At 47.5% G+C, this 19,337-nt stretch overlaps 1 protein-coding gene across 1 annotated transcript in view; it reads left to right on the top strand.

Annotated features, from left to right (window-relative positions):
- Window positions 1-19,337, top strand: part of AKAP6 (A-kinase anchoring protein 6) — a 1,117,075-nt gene that overhangs the window by 937,811 nt on the left and 159,927 nt on the right. Inside the window, exon 9 of the mRNA XM_069638465.1 lies at window positions 16,810-16,930. Coding sequence (XP_069494566.1) covers window positions 16,810-16,930 — 121 coding nt within the window. The remainder of the gene's footprint in view (window positions 1-16,809; window positions 16,931-19,337) is intronic.

The raw sequence follows: 19,337 nt of genomic DNA, 5'->3' as shown, positions 1-19,337 counted from the left end.
CGCTCTTCGTGTGAGTATTCTCTGCCCTCCTGCTGTTTCCCCGCTTGGTTTCTGTTTCCTGCTTTCCTCCGCTATACCTCCCGCTTGCCGCCTGCTTACCTTGTTTCCTGCACTCCCTGCTCTGCGCAACTCTCTGGTCCATTTACTACAACCTTCGTTCCCGCTCCTCTTCTTGTGCGGATCCCGCTTCCACTCTGCTGCATTTACTCTCTTCCCGCTACCGCCTTGTTGTGCCTGGATTTCGCTTTGTTTGAATTTTGGAAGAGACTTCTGGGAATCGTAGTCTACGCTCTCCTGCATTCCATCCTGCAGCAGTTAACCATCACGCCAGGGTTTTTTCAGGCCTACACCTTTTTCCCTGGAATTAGGGGCGGACTCCCACAGGGTCCCACTGCCGAGCAGTCTGCGAACTGGCAAGGTGGCCTCCAGACGAGTCCGTCCCAAAACCTGCAAAGAGAGACAAGAGGGAACTTGGAGAAATAGAAGGACGATATCTACAGAGAGCTCCTCTGAGGAACAAGATACAGGTGAGAAGGAAGAGGGGGAGGATCCTGGTATTTACCTTAACATAGAACCCCCCATATCTGAGAGTTTGCAACGCCAAAAGATGGCCAGTTTGGAGTAATATCAGGAACTTGTCAATGCGATTCAGGGAATTACGGCTGAACTGCAGGCAGTAAAGGCTGATAATAATGCATTAAAAGCGGATAATGCTGCTCTACGCCTACAAGTTACACAAAGGGAGGAGGTACGAGATGACCTTCCTCCTATGCCCTTGCCATGTGGCAAGTACGAAGGAAATCCCAAAGGAATGAAAGAATTTCTTGACGCATGTCAGGTCTACTTTACCTTTCGCCCAAGGATGTTCATATCTGACAAAGCTAAAGTCGGTTTTCTTATCTCCAATCTAGGAGGTAATGCCCTAGCTTGGGCAACCCCGTTGGTGACTAATTCCAACCCAATTCTAGCTGATTATGGAGCCTTTGTTCAACAGTTCCACACAAGATTCGAAAGACCCGAAGTTCTATTCACCTCATATGAGAACCTAGTGGATACTAAACAGGGTTCTCAAGATGTACAGACGTACTTGTCAACCTTTCAAAGGATTGCAGCGGAAACGGGATGGCCGGATTCCGCCAAACAAACCCTCTTCAGACGGGGTTTACTTGATGAGATTAAAGACGAACTCTCGAGGGTAGCTAGACCAAAATCCTTCCAGGAACTGGTTACTCTGGCTCTTCAGATAGAATACTGCATGGCCGAGAGACGCACCGAAAGAAGAAGGTACAAGTCTGGAATATCACCCTCCTCATCCTTCTCCTTTATTCCTACACCACCTGAAAGAACCGTGCAACAAACAGAAGAACCCATGCAAATCGGAACTGCACGAGGGCCCCTAACTGCAATCGAGAGAAAGAGACGTAAAGACTTGAACTTATGTATGTATTGTGGTTCTGAGAAACACCTCCTGCGAGATTGTCCAAATGTACCTCCCAGGAGATCGGGAAACGAAAGACCCCGACCCTGAACAGGGACAAAGAAGGGGTTCAAACGGCAGGTCCCTGTATCACTAATACACCCCAAGTATCAGATGCCTCACATCAGTTGATGGTTTTACCGGTGGTTTTAGATTGGAAAGGAGGACACTCTGTAGAATGTCTGGCCATGTTGGATTGTGGAGCGGCAGGGAACTTCATGGACGATCAATGGGCTTTAGATCATGCTATCCCCAGAAGAGCGAAACCTCTCCCAATCCCTGTAGAAGGGGTGGATGGTACCCCTTTGTCCTCGGGCCTTATCAGGCAGGAGACTGAAGAACTGGGAGTAAAGATGAAATTTCATCAGGAAGTAATGGTGTTCGATCTCATAAAAGCAGCTCACTTTCCAATTATCCTATGCATCCCATGGTTAAGAAGGCATAATCCTGGCATTGACTGGACAGCCAATGTAGTGGAATTCTGCTCTGAACGATGTTTCCGGTTCTGCCTATCCAACAAGGAAAAACTATGTCCTCAAGTGTCTACTCTTTCTGTAAGAAGTATCAACACCATACCAAGGCACTATCAAGGTTATGCAGATGTGTTTACAGACGTTCAACCCAGACCTTTACCTCCAAGTCGCAATGAGGATTGTAAGATCGATCTGGTACCGGATGCTGTAGTTCCTTTTGGACGTATGTTTCCATTGTCTCTTCCTGAAAGGGAAGCTCTAAGAGAATATTTGGACACCAATATTCAAAATGGTCTTATACAAGAATCCACCTCGTCAGCCGGAGCATCTTTATTTTTTATCCCCCAAGAAAGGTACCAAGGAGCTCCGACCTTGTATTGACTATAGGGATCTTAATAGCTTGACCATTCGGGATCGGTACCCCATGCCCTTGATTAAGGATATAATGGAAGCAGTGCAAGGAGCCAAGTGGTTTACTAAGTTAGACCCAAGAGGAGCATATCATCTCTTGAGAGTATGAAAAGGAGACGAATGGAAGACCGCTTTCCGGACTCCCTTGGGTCATTACGAGTACAAAGTGATGCCTTTTGGGTTGGTCAATGCTCCAACTCAATTCCAGAGATTTATGGACAAGATTTTATGTGATCTTTTGTTCAATTCAGTAGTGGTCTATCTGGATGACATTTTGGTATTTTCATCAACCCTAACACAACATCGTCAGCATGTATCAGAGGTACTCCAAAGGCTCAGTATACATCATCTACTAGCCAAACCAGAAAAATGTTTGTTTGAGGCTGTTACAGTCCCTTATCTGGGATTTATCCTGTCGGAAGGAAGGGTAGAAATGGATCCCAACAAGACCTCAGCCATCCAAAACTGGCCCACTCCAAACTCAGTAAAAGATATACAGAGGTTCCTAGGACTGACAAATTTTTACGGTAAATTTATCCCAGGATTTTCCAACATTGTCCTGCCCATCACAGCCTTACTGAAGAAAGGCACACGATTTTGCTGGAATAAGGAGGCCGATATGGCTTTCAAACATCTCAAGGAGGCTTTCGTTTCCGCACCTATCCTCAGGCAACCTGATCAAGCCATACCTTTCATTGTAGAGACAGATGCCTCACAAGGAGCTATTGGAGCTGCTCTCCTACAAAAGAAGGAAGATCGACTGGAGCATCATGTTGCTTATTATTCTAGGACACTTCCCGAGTGAAAATAATTACTCTGTAGTTGAAAAGGAACTGTTGGCCATCAGACAGGCCTGTGAAGAATGGAGGCACCTTTTACAAGGAGCTAACTTCCCGTTCCAGGTACAAACTGATCACCGGAATCTTAGTGTACTCAAGAGTATGGAATGCCGAAATTCTTGCCATGCCAGGTGGGCATACTTCTTTTCTCAATATGATTTTGAACTAACATGCTTACCAGGAAAGGAGAATCACCTAGCGGATGCCCTCTCCCGGAGTTTTGGGGAAGAATCGGGTTCGTACTCCAATCACGAACAGTTACTTCAAGGGAAGAAATTCATAGGAACGGTCAACACCTTTTTACAACAAGTGTTAGAAGCCCAAGCAAGATCCACGGTCACACGTTTTCCATCCTTAATCAAGAAGGGTGAATACTTGTTTAAAGACGACCAGCTGTTCTTACCGAATTCCGGACTACAGTCTCAAGCACTAGCCTGGTGTCACGATCTACCCACAGCCGGACACAAGGGTCGAGCGGCCACACTACATCTACTAAAGAGAAACTTTTGGTGGCCGACAATGGTCAAGGATGTCTATGCCTATGTATCCTCTTGTCCCACGTGTGCTCAAAGTAAATCCAGTACGGCCAAGCCGCTGGGCCTTCTCCAACAGGATTCTTTACCTGCGGGTCCCTGGCAGCATATATCCATGGATTTTATCGTGGACTTACCTCCGTCAGAAGGATTCACAGCCATCATGGTAGTAGTAGACTCATTCAGTAAACTTGCTCATTTTTCCCCTCTCTAGGGAACTCCATCTGTCACCAAGACTGCAGAAGTATTTCTGAAAGACATAGTCAAACTACATGGTCTACCACATACAATAGTCTCGGATCGAGGGACTCAATTTACCTCAAAATTCTGGTCCTCATTGTGTAAACAATTGCAAATCCAAAGGGCATTGTCTTCCGGATTCCATCCCGAGAGCAATGGACAGACCGAACGACTTAACGCTACATTGGAACAATACCTCAGATGTTACTGCAACCAGACACAGGATAACTGGAGCCAACTTCTATCCATAGCCGAGTTCTCCTATAATAATACAGTACATTCGGCGATTGGTATGAGCCCTTTCAAGTGTACTTATGGATACAAACCTCGACATATCCCACAGTCAGTGATCCCAACCACTAACATACCCACTGTTTACCAATTGTTGAACGCCCTCAAACAAACCCACTTGAGAGCTCAGGAAACATTAACGGCCAGCCGTCAATCCTATAAGAAATGGGCCGACAGAAAGCGACGAGCAAACCCGATCTGGAAGCTTGGAGAGAAGGTTTGGTTATCCACAAAATACTTACCAAGGCGGATACGTCCAGGAAAATTCACTCCAAGGTATATTGGCCCATACATCATTGAACAGCAAATCAATCCAGTAGCTTTTCGACTTAAGCTACCCTCTTCCTTACGAAGGATCCATCCAGTATTTCATGTGTCCCTTCTCAAGGATTACAAAAAAGATCCATATCAAAGACAAATCAAGAAATGCATCCCAAACTTAGAAGAAGATCCCGAATATGAAGTCTCTCGTATCTTGGACTCTCGTTACAGACACAGGGTTCTCCAGTACCTCATACTTTGGAAAGGATACCCTTGGACTGAAAGGTCTTGGGAACCTGCAAGAAACCTCAGTGCACCCAGACTACTACGTCTCTTCCATAGAAACCATCCAGGGAAACCCAGAGGGGTCCAGAGGAGAAGAGGTTATACTGTCACGACGCGTCCATCCTGGAAGTTGTGGACTCGATGGAAGAAACACTAAAGGAACCATCCGCTGCAGTCTAGTGTCCGGACTGCCTTGCCACGCCCCCTGAGGCTCAACGTTATCTACGCACCGGACAGCTACGCCGGTGCGTTGCAACCCTCTGTTTCCGCTTTGGGTCTACACGCTGAGTTTCTTCCTTCGCGCTCTTCGTGTGAGTATTCTCTGCCCTCCTGCTGTTTCACCGCTTGGTTTCTGTTTCCTGCTTTCCTCCGCTATTCCTCCCGCTTGCCGCCTGCTTACCTTGTTTCCTGCACTCCCCGCTCTGCGCAACTCTCTGGTCCATTTACTACAACCTTCGTTCCCACTCCTTTTCGTGTGCGGATCCCGCTTCCACTCTGCTGCATTTACTCTCTTCCCGCTACCGCCTTGTTGTGCCTGGATTTCGCTTTGTTTGAATTTTGGAAGAGACTTCTGGGAATCGTAGTCTACGCTCTCCTGCATTCCATCCTGCAGCAGTTAACCATCATGCCAGGGTTTTTTCCGGCCTACGCCTTTTTCCCTGGAATTAGGGGCAGACTCCCTGAGGGTCCCACTGCCGAGCAGTCTGCCAACTGGCAAGGTGGCCTCCAGACGAGTCCGTCCCAAAACCTGCAAAGAGAGACAAGAGGGAACTTGGAGAAATAGAAGGACGATATCTACAGAGAGCTCCTCTGAGGAACAAGATACAGGTGAGAAGGAAGAGGGGGAGGATCCTGGTATTTACCTTAACATAGAACCTCCCATATCTGAGACTCAGCCACAGAAGATGAAGCCAGCTAGAGTCCCTGCAGCCACAGATGATGAAGCCAGCTAGAGTCCATGCAGCCACAGATGATGAAGCCAGCTAGAGCCCCTGCGGCCATAGATGATGAAGCCAGCTAGAGCCCCTACAGCCACAGAAGATGAAGCCAGCTAGTGTCCATGCAGCCACAGTTGATGAAGCCAGCTAGAGTCCCTCAGCCACAGAGGATGAAGCCAGCTAGAGTCCATGCAGCCACAGATGATGAAGCCAGCTAGAGCCCCTGCAGCCACAGATGATGAAGCCAGCTAGAGTCCATGCAGCCACAGATGATGAAGCCAGCTAGAGTCCATGCAGCCACAGATGATGAAGCCAGCTAGTGTCCATGCAGCCGCAGATGATGAAGCCAGATAGAGTCTATGCAGCCACAGATGATGAAGCCAGCTAGAGTCCATGCAGCCACAGATGATGAAGCGAGCTAGAGCCCTTGCAGCCGCAGATGATGAAGCCAGCTAGAGTCCATGCAGCCACAGATGATGAAGCCAGCTAGAGTCCATGCAGCCGCAGATGATGAGGCCAGCTAAAGTCCATGCAGCCGCAGATGATGAAGCCAGCTAGAGTCCCTGCAGCCACAGATGATGAAGCCAGCTAGAGTCCATGCAGCCACAGATGATGAAGCCAGCTAGAGCCCCTGCGGCCATAGATGATGAAGCCAGCTAGAGCCCCTACAGCCACAGAAGATGAAGCCAGCTAGTGTCCATGCAGCCACAGTTGATGAAGCCAGCTAGAGTCCCTCAGCCACAGAGGATGAAGCCAGCTAGAGTCCATGCAGCCACAGATGATGAAGCCAGCTAGAGCCCCTGCAGCCACAGATGATGAAGCCAGCTAGAGTCCATGCAGCCACAGATGATGAAGCCAGCTAGAGTCCATGCAGCCACAGATGATGAAGCCAGCTAGTGTCCATGCAGCCGCAGATGATGAAGCCAGATAGAGTCTATGCAGCCACAGATGATGAAGCCAGCTAGAGTCCATGCAGCCACAGATGATGAAGCGAGCTAGAGCCCTTGCAGCCGCAGATGATGAAGCCAGCTAGAGTCCATGCAGCCACAGATGATGAAGCCAGCTAGAGTCCATGCAGCCGCAGATGATGAGGCCAGCTAAAGTCCATGCAGCCGCAGATGATGAAGCCAGCTAGAGTCCATGCAGCCGCAGTTGATGAAGCCAGCTAGAGTCTATACAGCCACAGATGATGAAGCCGGCTAGAGCCCCTGCAGCCACAGATGATGAAGCTTTCTAGAGTCCATGCAGCCACAGATGATGAAGCCAGCTAGAGCCCCTGCAGCCACAGATGATGAAGACAGCTAGAGTCCATGCAGCCACAGATGATGAAGCCAGCTAGAGCCCCTGCAGCCACAGATGATGAAGCCAGCTAGTGTCCCTGTAGCCACAGATGATGAAGCCAGCTAGAGTCCCTGCAGCCACAGAAGATGAAGCCAGCTAGAGCCCCTGCAGCCGCAGATGATGAAGCCAGCTAGAGCCCCTGCAGCCGCAGATGATGAAGCCAGCTATAGTCCATGCAGCCGCAGATGATGAAGCCAGCTAGAGTCCATGCAGCCGCAGATGATGAGGCCAGCTAGAGTCCATGCAGCCGCAGATGATGAAGCCAGCTAGAGTCCATGCAGCCGCAGATGATGAAGCCAGCTAGAGCCTATGCAGCCGCAGATGATGAAGCTAGCTAGAGCCCCTGCAGCCGCAGATGATGAAGCCAGCTAGAGCCCCTGCAGCCGCAGATGATGAAGCCAGCTAGAGTCCATGCAGCCGCAGATGATGAAGCCAGCTAGAGTCCATGCAGCCACAGATGATTAAGCCAGCTAGAGTCCATGCAGCCACAGAAGATGAAGCCAGCTAGAGATCATGCTGTCACAGATGATGAAGCCGGCTAGAGCCCCTGTAGCCACAGATGACAAAGCCAGCTAGAGCCCCTATAGCCACAGAAGATGAAGCCGGCTAGAGTCCATGCAACCACAGATGATGAAGCCAGCTAGAGCCCCTATAGCCACAGAAGATGAAGCCAGCTAGAGTCCATGCAGCCGAAGATGATGAAGCCAGCTAGATTCCATGCAGCCACAGATGATGAAGCCAGCTAGAGTCCCTTCAGCCACAGACGATGAAACCAGCTAGAGCCCCTGCAGCCACAGATGATGAAGCCAGCTAGAGTCCATGCAGCCGCAGATGATGATGAAGCCAGCTAGAGTCCATGCAGCCGCAGATAATGAAGCCAGCTAGAGTCTATGCAGCCACAGATGATGAAGCCAGCTAGAGCCCCTGCAGCCGCAGATGATGAAGCCAGCTAGAGTCCATGAAGCCACAGATGATGAAGCCAGCTAGAGTCCATGCAGCCGCAGTTGATGAAGCCAGCTAGAGTCTATGCAGCCACAGATGATGAAGCCGGCTAGAGCCCCTGCAGCCACAGATGATGAAGACAGCTAGAGTCCATGCAGCCACAGATGATGAAGCCAGCTAGAGCCCCTGCAGCCACAGATGATGAAGCCAGCTAGTGTCCCTGTAGCCGCAGATGATGAAGCCAGCTAGAGTCCCTGCAGCCACAGAAGATGAAGCCAGCTAGAGCCCCTGCAGCCGCAGATGATGAAGCCAGCTAGAGCCCCTGCAGCCACAGATGATGAAGCCAGCTAGAGCCCCTGCAGCCGCAGATGATGAAGCCAGCTATAGTCCATGCAGCCGCAGATGATGAAGCCAGCTAGAGTCCATGCAGCTGCAGATGATGAGGCCAGCTAGAGTCCATGCAGCCGCAGATGATGAAGCCAGCTAGAGTCCATGCAGCCGCAGATGATGAAGCCAGCTAGAGCCTATGCAGCCGCAGATGATGAAGCTAGCTAGAGCCCCTGCAGCCGCAGATGATGAAGCCAGCTAAAGCCCCTGCAGCCGCAGATGATGAAGCCAGCTAGAGTCCATGCAGCCGCAGATGATGAAGCCAGCTAGAGTCCATGCAGCCACAGATGATTAAGCCAGCTAGAGCCCCTGTAGCCACAGATGACAAAGCCAGCTAGAGCCCCTATAGCCACAGAAGATGAAGCCGGCTAGAGTCCATGCAACCACAGATGATGAAGCCAGCTAGAGCCCCTATAGCCACAGAAGATGAAGCCAGCTAGAGTCCATGCAGCCGAAGATGATGAAGCCAGCTAGATTCCATGCAGCCACAGATGATGAAGCCAGCTAGAGTCCCTGCAGCCACAGAAGATGAAGCCAGCTTGAGTCCATGCAGCCACAGACGATGAAGCCAGCTAGAGCCCCTGCAGCCACAGATGATGAAGCCAGCTAGAGTCCATGCAGCCGCAGATGATGATGAAGCCAGCTAGAGTCCATGCAGCCGCAGATAATGAAGCCAGCTAGAGTCTATGCAGCCACAGATGATGAAGCCAGCTAGAGCCCCTGCAGCTGCAGATGATGAAGCCAGCTAGAGTCCATGAAGCCACAGATGATGAAGCCAGCTAGAGCCCATGCAGCTGCAGATGATGAAGCCAGCTAGAGTCCATGCAGCCACAAATGATGAAGCCAACTAGAGTCCATGCAGCCACAGATGATGAAGCCAACTAGAGTCCATGCAGCCACAGTTGATGAAGCCAGCTAGAGTCCATGCAGCCGCAGATGATGAAGCCTTCTAGAGTCCATGCAGCCGCAGATGATGAAGCCTACTAGAGTCCATGCAGCCACAGAAGATGAAACCAGCTAGAGCCCATGCAGCCACAGATGATGAAGCCACATAGAGCCCCTGCAGCCACAGATTATGAAGCCAGCTAGAGCCCCTGCAGCCACAGATGAGAAAGCCAGCTAGAGTCCATGCAGCCAGAAAGATGAAGCCAGCTAGAGTCAATGCAGCGACAGATGATGAAGCCAGCTAGAGTCCATGCAGCCACAGTGAAGCCAGCTAGATTCCATGCAGCCACAGATGATGAAGCCAGCTAGAGGCCCTGCAGCCGCAGATGATGAAGCCAGCTAGAGCCCCTGCAGCCACAGATGAAGAAGCCAGCTAGAGCCCCTGCAGCCGCAGATGATGAAGCCAGCTAGAGTCCATGAAGCCACAGATGATGAAGCCAGCTAGAGCCCATGCAGCTGCAGATGATGAAGCCAGCTAGAGTCCATTCAGCCACAAATGATGAAGCCAACTAGAGTCCATGCAGCCACAGATGATGAAGCCAACTAGAGTCCATGCAGCCACAGTTGATGAAGCCAGCTAGAGTCCATGCAGCCGCAGATGATGAAGCCTTCTAGAGTCCATGCAGCCGCAGATGATGAAGCCTACTAGAGTCCATGCAGCCACAGAAGATGAAACCAGCTAGAGCCCATGCAGCCACAGATGATGAAGCCACATAGAGCCCCTGCAGCCACAGATTATGAAGCCAGCTAGAGCCCCTGCAGCCACAGATGAGAAAGCCAGCTAGAGTCCATGCAGCCAGAAAGATGAAGCCAGCTAGAGTCAATGCAGCCACAGATGATGAAGCCAGCTAGAGTCCATGCAGCCACAGTGAAGCCAGCTAGATTCCATGCAGCCACAGATGATGAAGCCAGCTAGAGGCCCTGCAGCCGCAGATGATGAAGCCAGCTAGAGCCCCTGCAGCCACAGATGAAGAAGCCAGCTAGAGCCACTGCAGTCACAGATGATGAAGCCAGCTAGAGCCCCTGCAGCCACAGACCTCACCAGGGCTTCTTAAGTTTCCATCAAACAGATTTCAGTTTAGTGGTGACTGTTATAGGGTGGTAAAATGAAGAGGTGTGCTTTAACTTAAAAAGTGCAGTTCCGGAATAGTGAAAGTGCATGCAAAAAAGTAGCGGAACTGTTCGGGCTTCACGCCTGAATGACCCTGGCATCCACAGTTTTCCTTCCCAAGCTTTGGCTCTCATTGGTTCTTCTAAAGAAAGCTCTACCTTTTCAGGCTTAGTGCCTCAGTGAGCCTCGTATCCATGATCGTTGTTGCTTGGCTGTGGCATCCGTGGTCCTCGTTACTAGGCTCTGGCTCTCACCAGTTCTTCTAAAGGAAGCTCTACCTCTTCAGGCTTCGTGCTTCATTGGTTATTTTTCTTCACATGTTGTCACTTGTAATTTGTGCGACCCCTGCACCAGATATGATACGATAGACTCTTAGTTAATTAAATTATGAATGATTTTATTTTTCATGTATTATTTTCATCCATTCCAGTCATCTAAGTTTACATGAAAAACACTTTTATTCTCCCAACACGTGTTTCTCCACAGCTGTTAGCCGTGGTTCCTCAGGAGAGATTCTGTACACAGAAAAATAATAGTAATTTAGAATACTTTTAACAAAATTATTGAAAATTGAGCTCAACATAGCATTGCTTAATGATAATTTCACCTTTAACACTTTATAAATGCACTCTCTTGAGCTTTTGTATCATCTCTGTATAGAAAACAAGACTAAAGAAGAGGAACACTGTTGTATTGAATTAAATATTCTGGATAACTCACCCTTTCTTTTTTTCTTTTTTTCAAAATATAATTGTAGTTTTTTTGATTTCAAGACTTGAAAAGTGGGTTTCTTTTATGCCAAAATTGATAAATCTGAAAAGAATTTCAGAAGGACCAGTTATTTTTCTTATAAAGGTGTTGTTATACTCCTTTCTACAACGTGGCTGAGTTTGGCTGATCCAAAAAAAAATTTTTTAAAGAATGAGAGAGGAAAAGCTTTACCTTATTCTTATTGTTATTTTGCCAGGACCGATTGCCTTAAGCATGCTCGCCAGGATCCGCGGTTGTTGCGAAACTAATTTTGTTCCGTTTTTATAAATGAATTTGGCGCGTGATGACGTCATCGCGTGCGCGTGCCGCGATGACGTCAAGACGCTCCAAAAGTGTGCTGCGGCCATCTTGGTGTATATATTGTTTACTGCAAAACCTACTTTTACTGATACTTTATGATGCTTTTGACAGAGCGCTCTAAGAACGTGTCGCCGCCATCTTGGTGGATATTTTACTCGTTAAGAGGCTTACTTTACTAGTGATTTCGTTCTTGGTTTATGGGTACATGGTTACATTCAGATGATACAAAACATTAAAAATGATACAATTCAATATTTGCACAGACTGAACAATATTATAAGCAATTTGGACATAATAGCTTTTGATGACATATAGTGTTGACAACATCTTATTACAGCAAATATGCCATCTCATGATCTGTGTTCAAACCTGTGGAACGTGTCCAAAATGCAGATTTTGATTTTCTTTTTCGTAGTAGAAGTTCTCTATCACCACCTCTTTCCGGTAGGGCAATTTTTTCTAAGCCCAAGACTTTTATATCCTTGATATTTTCTAGATTGTGCTCATTATAAAAATGTGTAGCCATTGGGTATCTTGTGTCTTGATTTTTTATAGCTCTTAGGTGTTCCAGGATACAAATTCTCATCTCTCTTATTGTGCTGCCTACATATTTCTTTGCACAAACACATATAATTGCGTAAATGACAAATTTGCTTCTGCAATTGATAAATTGTCTAATTTCTTGTGTTTTTCCAGTAGGTAGATTAACTTGTTTGGTTCCATGTAACATATAAACACATATTGTGCAACTTCCACATTTGTGTGATCCTGTTGGTGCTGGCAATTTCACAAATTCACTTAGATTACTCATTTTGGCTTTTTTTAGATGGCTAGGGCTTAACCTTTGTTTTAATGTGGGAGCTTTTCTGTATACCATTGTTGGTTTTTCTTCTAGATATCCTTGTAGGGTTGCATCTGTGAGTAAAATGTTCCAATGTTTATTTAGTAATTTTTTCACTATATGTGCTTCACTGCTATATGTGGTGATAAACTGTGTTTTCACACATGATTCTGTAATTTTCTGTTTGTTTTTCAATAGATTTGATCTTGCTTCATTGGCCCTGGCCTCCACAGTCCTTGTTCCCAGGCTCTGGCTCTCCTCGGTTCTTCTAAAGGAAGCTCTACCTTTTGAGGCTCCAAGCTTGGTTGATCCTAGCATTCACACACCTCGTTCCCAGGCTCTGGCTCTCCTCGGTTCTTCTAAAGGAAGCTCTACCTTTTGAGGATCCAAGCTTGGTTGATCCTAGCATTCACACATCTCGTTCCCAGGCTCTGGCTCTCCTCGGTTCTTCTAAAGGAAGCTCTACCAAGCTTGGTTGATCCTAGCATTCACACGCCTCGTTCCCAGGCTCTGGGTCTCCTCGGTTCTTCTAAAGGAAGCTCTACCTTTTGACGATCCAAGCTTGGTTGATCCTAGCATTCACACACCTCGTTCCCAGGCTCTGGCTCTCCTCGGTTCTTCTAAAGGAAGCTCTACCTTTTGAGGATCCAAGCTTGGTTGATCCTAGCATTCACACACCTCGTTCCCAGGCTCTGGCTCTCCTCGGTTCTTCTAAAGGAAGCTCTACCAAGCTTGGTTGATCCTAGCATTCACACGCCTCGTTCCCAGGCTCTGGGTCTCCTCGGTTCTTCTAAAGGAAGCTCTACCTTTTGACGATCCAAGCTTGGTTGATCCTAGCATTCACACACCTCGTTCCCAGGCTCTGGCTCTCCTCGGTTCTTCTAAAGGAAGCTCTACCTTTTGAGGGTCCAAGCTTGGTTGATCCTAGCATTCACACACCTCGTTCCCAGGCTCGAGTACTCATCGTATCCGCTAAATAAAGCTGTAGATATTCAGACTCCAGCCCTCATTGGTTTGCAGGCTCAGGATGTTGCCAACTCTAGCAAACTCTGCCACAGCTTGTCAAACTCTGTGCATGGGCTGGCATAGACCTCTATGGCAAAATCCTTCTGCTTGCAGCCCTTGCCGGGTGAAGCAACCTCTCCCTCAACCTTTGAGTGGCAGGAGTTGTGAAGCGTACCCTTTTCCAACCTCTTTCGTGGGTTCTGGCCTTGTCAGGTCATCTCCCTAGCAGTGTACTGACATGTTTCTATAACACAATAGACCATTTGCTGCACTGCAGCTATAAGATAATCAAGGGTTACGCAGCATATTCTCCTTCTCCAGGGCAGCGGAGGTTGTAGCGCAATTCAGACAGCCGGTTGCTTCCAGGCACCGGTTGTGGGGTTGATGTCAAGTAAAGGGGTGTTGGCTACTGGTGAGATGCTTGGGGCATGTGACTCTAAACAAGTGCCATCATTTTAAGGACATCTTGTCTTTACTGGATATGAGCAAAAACAGATTTCACATGTATGGGGCAATGCCCCGCTGCCCAACCCATGCACCACAGTTCGGGGATGGTGAGGATGGCACCTGCTCTGGAAGAGCCTGTTTACACAAGAAAGGTGTGTTTGTATGTGAGAAATACAAGTTGTTTGTACCACTCATGACAATTGCGCATGACTTCACGGGTAGCCATGCAGCCCAGAAGGGTGGTGAGTATGTACTCACATGCCCTTATTCGGTACTAAGGGCTTCATTATATGTTTGGTGGAATCTCGGCCGTAAATCTGCTGAGATACCACCAAACGGAATCACTGTTAGTGCCACTTGGTCTGGTGGTATTACCACCGGAGTACAAGTGGCGGTGTAAGTCCCCATTTAATTGGAGTGCATAGGACACACAGGAGATTTTGGTGGAGCTACCGTGATGGTAATTCTACTGGCAGTAATTGCACCAAAATTTGGCAGAAAGGTGGCGGATTTACCTCCAGCTCAGAGGGGGAGGTGAATCCACTGAACTTAACGCCAAATTCATAGATGGGTGGTGATATTACCGCTGCATTTAACTGCACCGCCCAACTTGTAATGATGCCCTAAATCTTGCTCTTAGGTTTTTAACCAGAAAAGGCACAGAGGGCCAGATTCCTTTATCACGCATGTGTGATTAATGACCCATACCTGGTATCATATTAATCTCTTCGTTGATATTTTGATAGCCTTCCTAGAGCCACAGAGACCTTCCCCATCATGCATTGCGCTAAGTCTCCACATCAGAGAGTAGCAAATCTGGTGCAAACTCCTGTGCATTCTGCAAAACTCCTCTCTCTCTCTCTCTCTCTCTCTCTCTCTCTCTCTATCTCTTTCTTTCTCTCTCTCTTGCTCTCTCTCTCTCTATCCTCATCTCTACTTCTCTGTCTCTCCAGCTTTCTCTTTCTCTCTGTCCAGCTCTTTCTGCCTCTCTGCCTCTGTTACTCACTACCCCTCTCTCTATCCTTCTCCCACTCTCTATTTCTCTCTCTCCCTCTCTCCCTCTCCTACTCTCTACCTCTCTCCCTCTCTCACAGTGGTCGCTGTGCTAAAATTAGTTAAGTTGAGTATCGAGATACATAGGAAACCCAAAAAATGTATTGCTAATAACTTTTGACTCACATGACAGATTTGGCTGATATTTTGTTAACAAAAAGTGTGTCAAGCATAATCCTCCAAACCCCCTCCCTCGAACACCCTCTTCCTCTCGCTGGAGATTTTTGGAAAGATATGTTAAAAAAAAGAAGGTTATTAAGAAGTAAAAAGAACCTGTTTCGGCCTTGTCCCCATTCATTTTCCCATAGAGAAAAACGTTTTTCTCCAGCGCAAAGCCAAAACCGCTGGACGGAATCGGACCAGGTACGAAACAACTTGGGCATGAAGCTTTGACTCGATTTCAGGGATGGGTCCAGGGTTATTCCGTCCAGTAGTTTTTAAAATATTTGACGGAGATGGGGATGCCCCCTTTCCCCAAAATTATAGCTATATCTCCCATGGTGCTTTGCAGGAGAGAGACTTTTCAGAAATGAAAAATCTGCCTTTTTTTCGATGCAAGAGACTTTCGCTAACATTTTAAACATATTTGCGAATATTCTAAACGATATGTTGAAAACATGCCTTTTGGAGCAGGAAAAAGGATGAAATGACATAAGGCTAGAGGTGGAGAAGGGGAAGAGGACACCATGTGAAATTGGGGAGCTGGGGGTGTGCTGGGGACCAAGTTCAACGCTCAAATTGTTCACATTTTTGGGTGGTTTTTGCATATGTAGGGTTATTTTATGCTTATTCAAATTTATGGTAGAAAATGGGGTTGGGAAATAAAAGTGTGTTGCTCTGATAATCCTGGATAATCACAGTTCTTTTCGCATATTTGGGGTTATTTGTAGTCCATTGGTAATGGAACCGCAGTTTTTAAAAGCGAGACTTTAAAAAATGAGATTACTACAAAGGAAAGTGGAATTGTACAGCTACAGTGAGGTGTGGGTTAACCTATTGGGGCAACATGCCAAGGGGTGCAATATGGATCTGGCCAGGGAGCACGACGGACGTACTCCCTGGCCGGGGCTAAAGGCCCTGGTTAGTGGGCCCGATAGACGTGTGTAGTGGGACTAAAAGAAACATAAGGGAAACTACAACAAAACCCTTGAAATTCAGCAGCTGTGGCAAGTCATGACCAGCTTAACTCTGCGCGTCCTGTTGCCAAGCCCATGATTCCATACACATTATAAGAGAAGGGATTCATGCAAAAGGCCATTATGGGGGACATCCACGGGAGCGCGCCAAGATAAGATGGTCATGACTTCCCACATCCTCTGAATTTCAAGGGTTTTGTTGCGTTAAATTTGTGCAACTTAACTGCAGCTTAACCAAGGTTTTTTTAGTGAAAGGTTTTTTTTAAACCTTGTTAAACCCAGCATAACTTTCTTGGTGTTGTGAAAACATGGCCCAATGCTCCAACCGCAAGGCTGTCAGGACTATACTCCACTGATGAGCTCTAATAAGGGTGAAACCAGGTATGCAGTTGTCCTGACAGCCTTGCAAAGGTCTGTCTTGGGTTGATTAAGCGATGTATGAAATAGCACTGCCCTCTTAGACAAAGAGAAAAAGGTTTGCATTTGGGCTAATTTGCAAACCCACAATGCCTTGATGACTTGGCTCTGAACTGGAGGTGGACTTCCAGTGATGGCTACTAGGTGGCGTTGTGGAATGTGAGACATCTGTCAAATGGACTATCCTACATACGTGTATTTACATACACATATGCTCCTCATATGAAGTAAGGTTTTCAACAAACCATCCTTTAACGCAACTGGTTCCAGAAGAAACCATTCTTAACTGGTTTACTGAGATTTCCTCCTGAGAGTGGGCCGCTTCTCTGCATCACGTGACCCGTCTCTTGTTTCTCACTCCGCAGCCTCCTGGACTTTGACTCAGAATATCAAGAGATTTGGGAGTGGCTCATGGACATGGAGTCCACAGTGATGGACCGCCACGGCCTCATGATGTCCGAAGAGCAACAGAAGCACCTGTACAAGGTGAGAGCATGTGTGCCTGAACGTATACCTGGGGTGAGGGGTCACTGACCAGCACAACTGCCAATTTCACCCTTGTGTTGGGTTATTTAAACATAGCAGCACCTGTTCTGAGAACTATGTGAGACTTCAAGAGCTCTGCTTGAGACCTGAGAACCCCTGTGTGACAAAGCAACTTCCGGGGCACCAGTGCTCCTGGGATAAATGTAGGTTTCTAAACCATCAATCAGCCCCACACCTCTAGTACACCAGAAGGGATCTGAGCAGATTGGAAACACAAGTCTATTATAAACATCCTTGTTCAATTTTGATAACCTGTACGGAACTGCAGGCTTATCTCCGCAAGGTTGTGGCTCGTTGGTTAGTTGCAACACAGCAAAAATACAATTATTACCCAATGATAAAAGGGACTGTCCAGTCAAGGTTGTATAAAAATATATATTTTATTATTACTACAGCAGATGGTTCTAGCACACTACAATTACAACCCACACTGTAAAGGAATACAGAGGACAGACAGTTTCATGAAGGGGAAAGGCATGCACTTTGGGTACTGACAGGGGTTCTATGTCATTTCATCAACACCCGTTTTTACGACTGTGTTTATATGACGTGTTTTTGGCGAAAAAACTAATTGACATTTTTTAAACATTATTTTGAGGGGATCCCCCCCAAAACCCCTGTCCTCTACCTATTTTGTTTATTCCCGACCCCCAAACACTTTATATGCCCTTTCCCTCCCCCACAAAATAATTTGAAATGTTTTTTCTGCAAAAACCCGTTGTAAAAACCCCCATTGTTAAAACAGGTGTCGATGAAAGGATGTTGTACTCTGACAGGAGGGTAGTTGGTAAAGTAATCAGTCTTCCAGTTCAAGGTTATTCGGTTACAGCACCAAGAGGGCAAGTCATAACTTTCTATAGGGGCCTTCAGAGAAGGACCAGGAGGACATAATCACAATGTACCTGGTGCTGTAGAAGTTCTTTGTGCTCGAGAGCACACAAGGCAGTTCCAGGGTGCTCTGCAGCCCTTGAGACAGAGCTAGTGGCGGGAGACAGCTGCGGGTAACAGGCGACAGGAAGTTTGGCAAGAGGGGCTAGACAGATGGCTCGGGGTCAAGAATAGTTGTCTCTATGCTGGTTGGTGGATCTGTAATGCTGGTCGAGGCATCTCAGGATGGCTTTAGTGACTGCTGCGTGACAACAGTCAGCGGTGCAGCCGGCCGCCTTTCGAGAGCTTGACTGCCCTGAAAATGTCCTTAAAATATGGACACTGGATGATGCTTGTTGTGGCACGCCTCCTAGCTTCTTCGCTGGACTTGTGTCATTCTTTATGGCGGACGGGCCAAAGCTGAGGAGAGTTTTGCAGGCAACGGCCTTGTCCTTTGGTCAGAGACTCGCTGGCACTTACCACCTAGGAAGAATGCCTGCAGAACCTATCAGGGCACGCTGTGTGCTGGCTGGGTACCGGTTCTGGAGCTGCTGGACGGGCCCTCTGAGGTCGGTATCTCCCTATGCTACTGGGGAGATGTTTAGGGGAGGGATCTTGCTTCCTCTTGGAAATCCTGGCCTTTCTTCATTGGCAGAAGCTGTAAGGCAGACTGCACTTTCATTCAGGATCCAAATAAGTCCTTCTTCTTACTCCTTTCGAAGTTGTCGGATGATCTGCTAAAAGAGAGGCTCAACCCTCTTTTAAAGGCAAATGAGCCCCAGTGATTGGTGTAGGCTAAGCCTACCTTAATGAACCAATCCTGGGTCCATAGCAACAATCTCCTTTAGGCCTGCGGTCATAACAAGGCTGCTTTGCAACAGAAAAGGTCAAGGGGTGAAAACACGTTATACTAAGTCACACCCATCTTCCTGTCTGTAGTGGATCAAAGGATCTCTCTGGTTAATTGAGCTCTCTGTGGTCCCTGATCAAAGTGCAGGTCTCCCTTGAAGTTATAGCAAGAACAGACGTTCTGTCTCCATCAAATCACATACTTCTTCTCTCTGAAAAGGGGTCCCCCTGCACTGGTTGCCTACTGTAAACATTTTTCCCAGACATGACATTCACTGCCCTTCATACTAAGGGGTGGGAGCTGACTTCAAGTTGACACAGATGCATATAAAAAAGGTGTTAGGTTTCCTGCCCTTTGTTAGTTCTGTGACCAGGCCTCTTCACAGGCCTGCTTCAATTAACTCTCATCAGTATGCGCTGCCACCATACAGAACTGACAATGAACAGGGAGCCTTTGATATTTAATTAGACTGGCCGTGGCAGGTGGAAAGTGTTGCTCTCCTCCTCTTGCTGCTTTCATGTACTCCTGGCTGTCTCATTCCACCTGAACATGGCAGGAAGACTGCACCGGTAGGCTGTGCCCACCCAGAGTACACGTGACTACGTGTTTGTTCTGCGGTGAGCATAGGAA

This window comes from Ambystoma mexicanum, chromosome 14 (genome assembly GCF_040938575.1).
Source record: "Ambystoma mexicanum isolate Mex_15411 chromosome 14, UKY_AmexF1_1, whole genome shotgun sequence".
NCBI classification, from domain to species: domain Eukaryota; kingdom Metazoa; phylum Chordata; class Amphibia; order Caudata; family Ambystomatidae; genus Ambystoma; species Ambystoma mexicanum.
The sequence above is the reverse complement of the archived record's forward strand: the minus strand, read 5'-3'. Positions and strand labels throughout refer to the sequence as shown.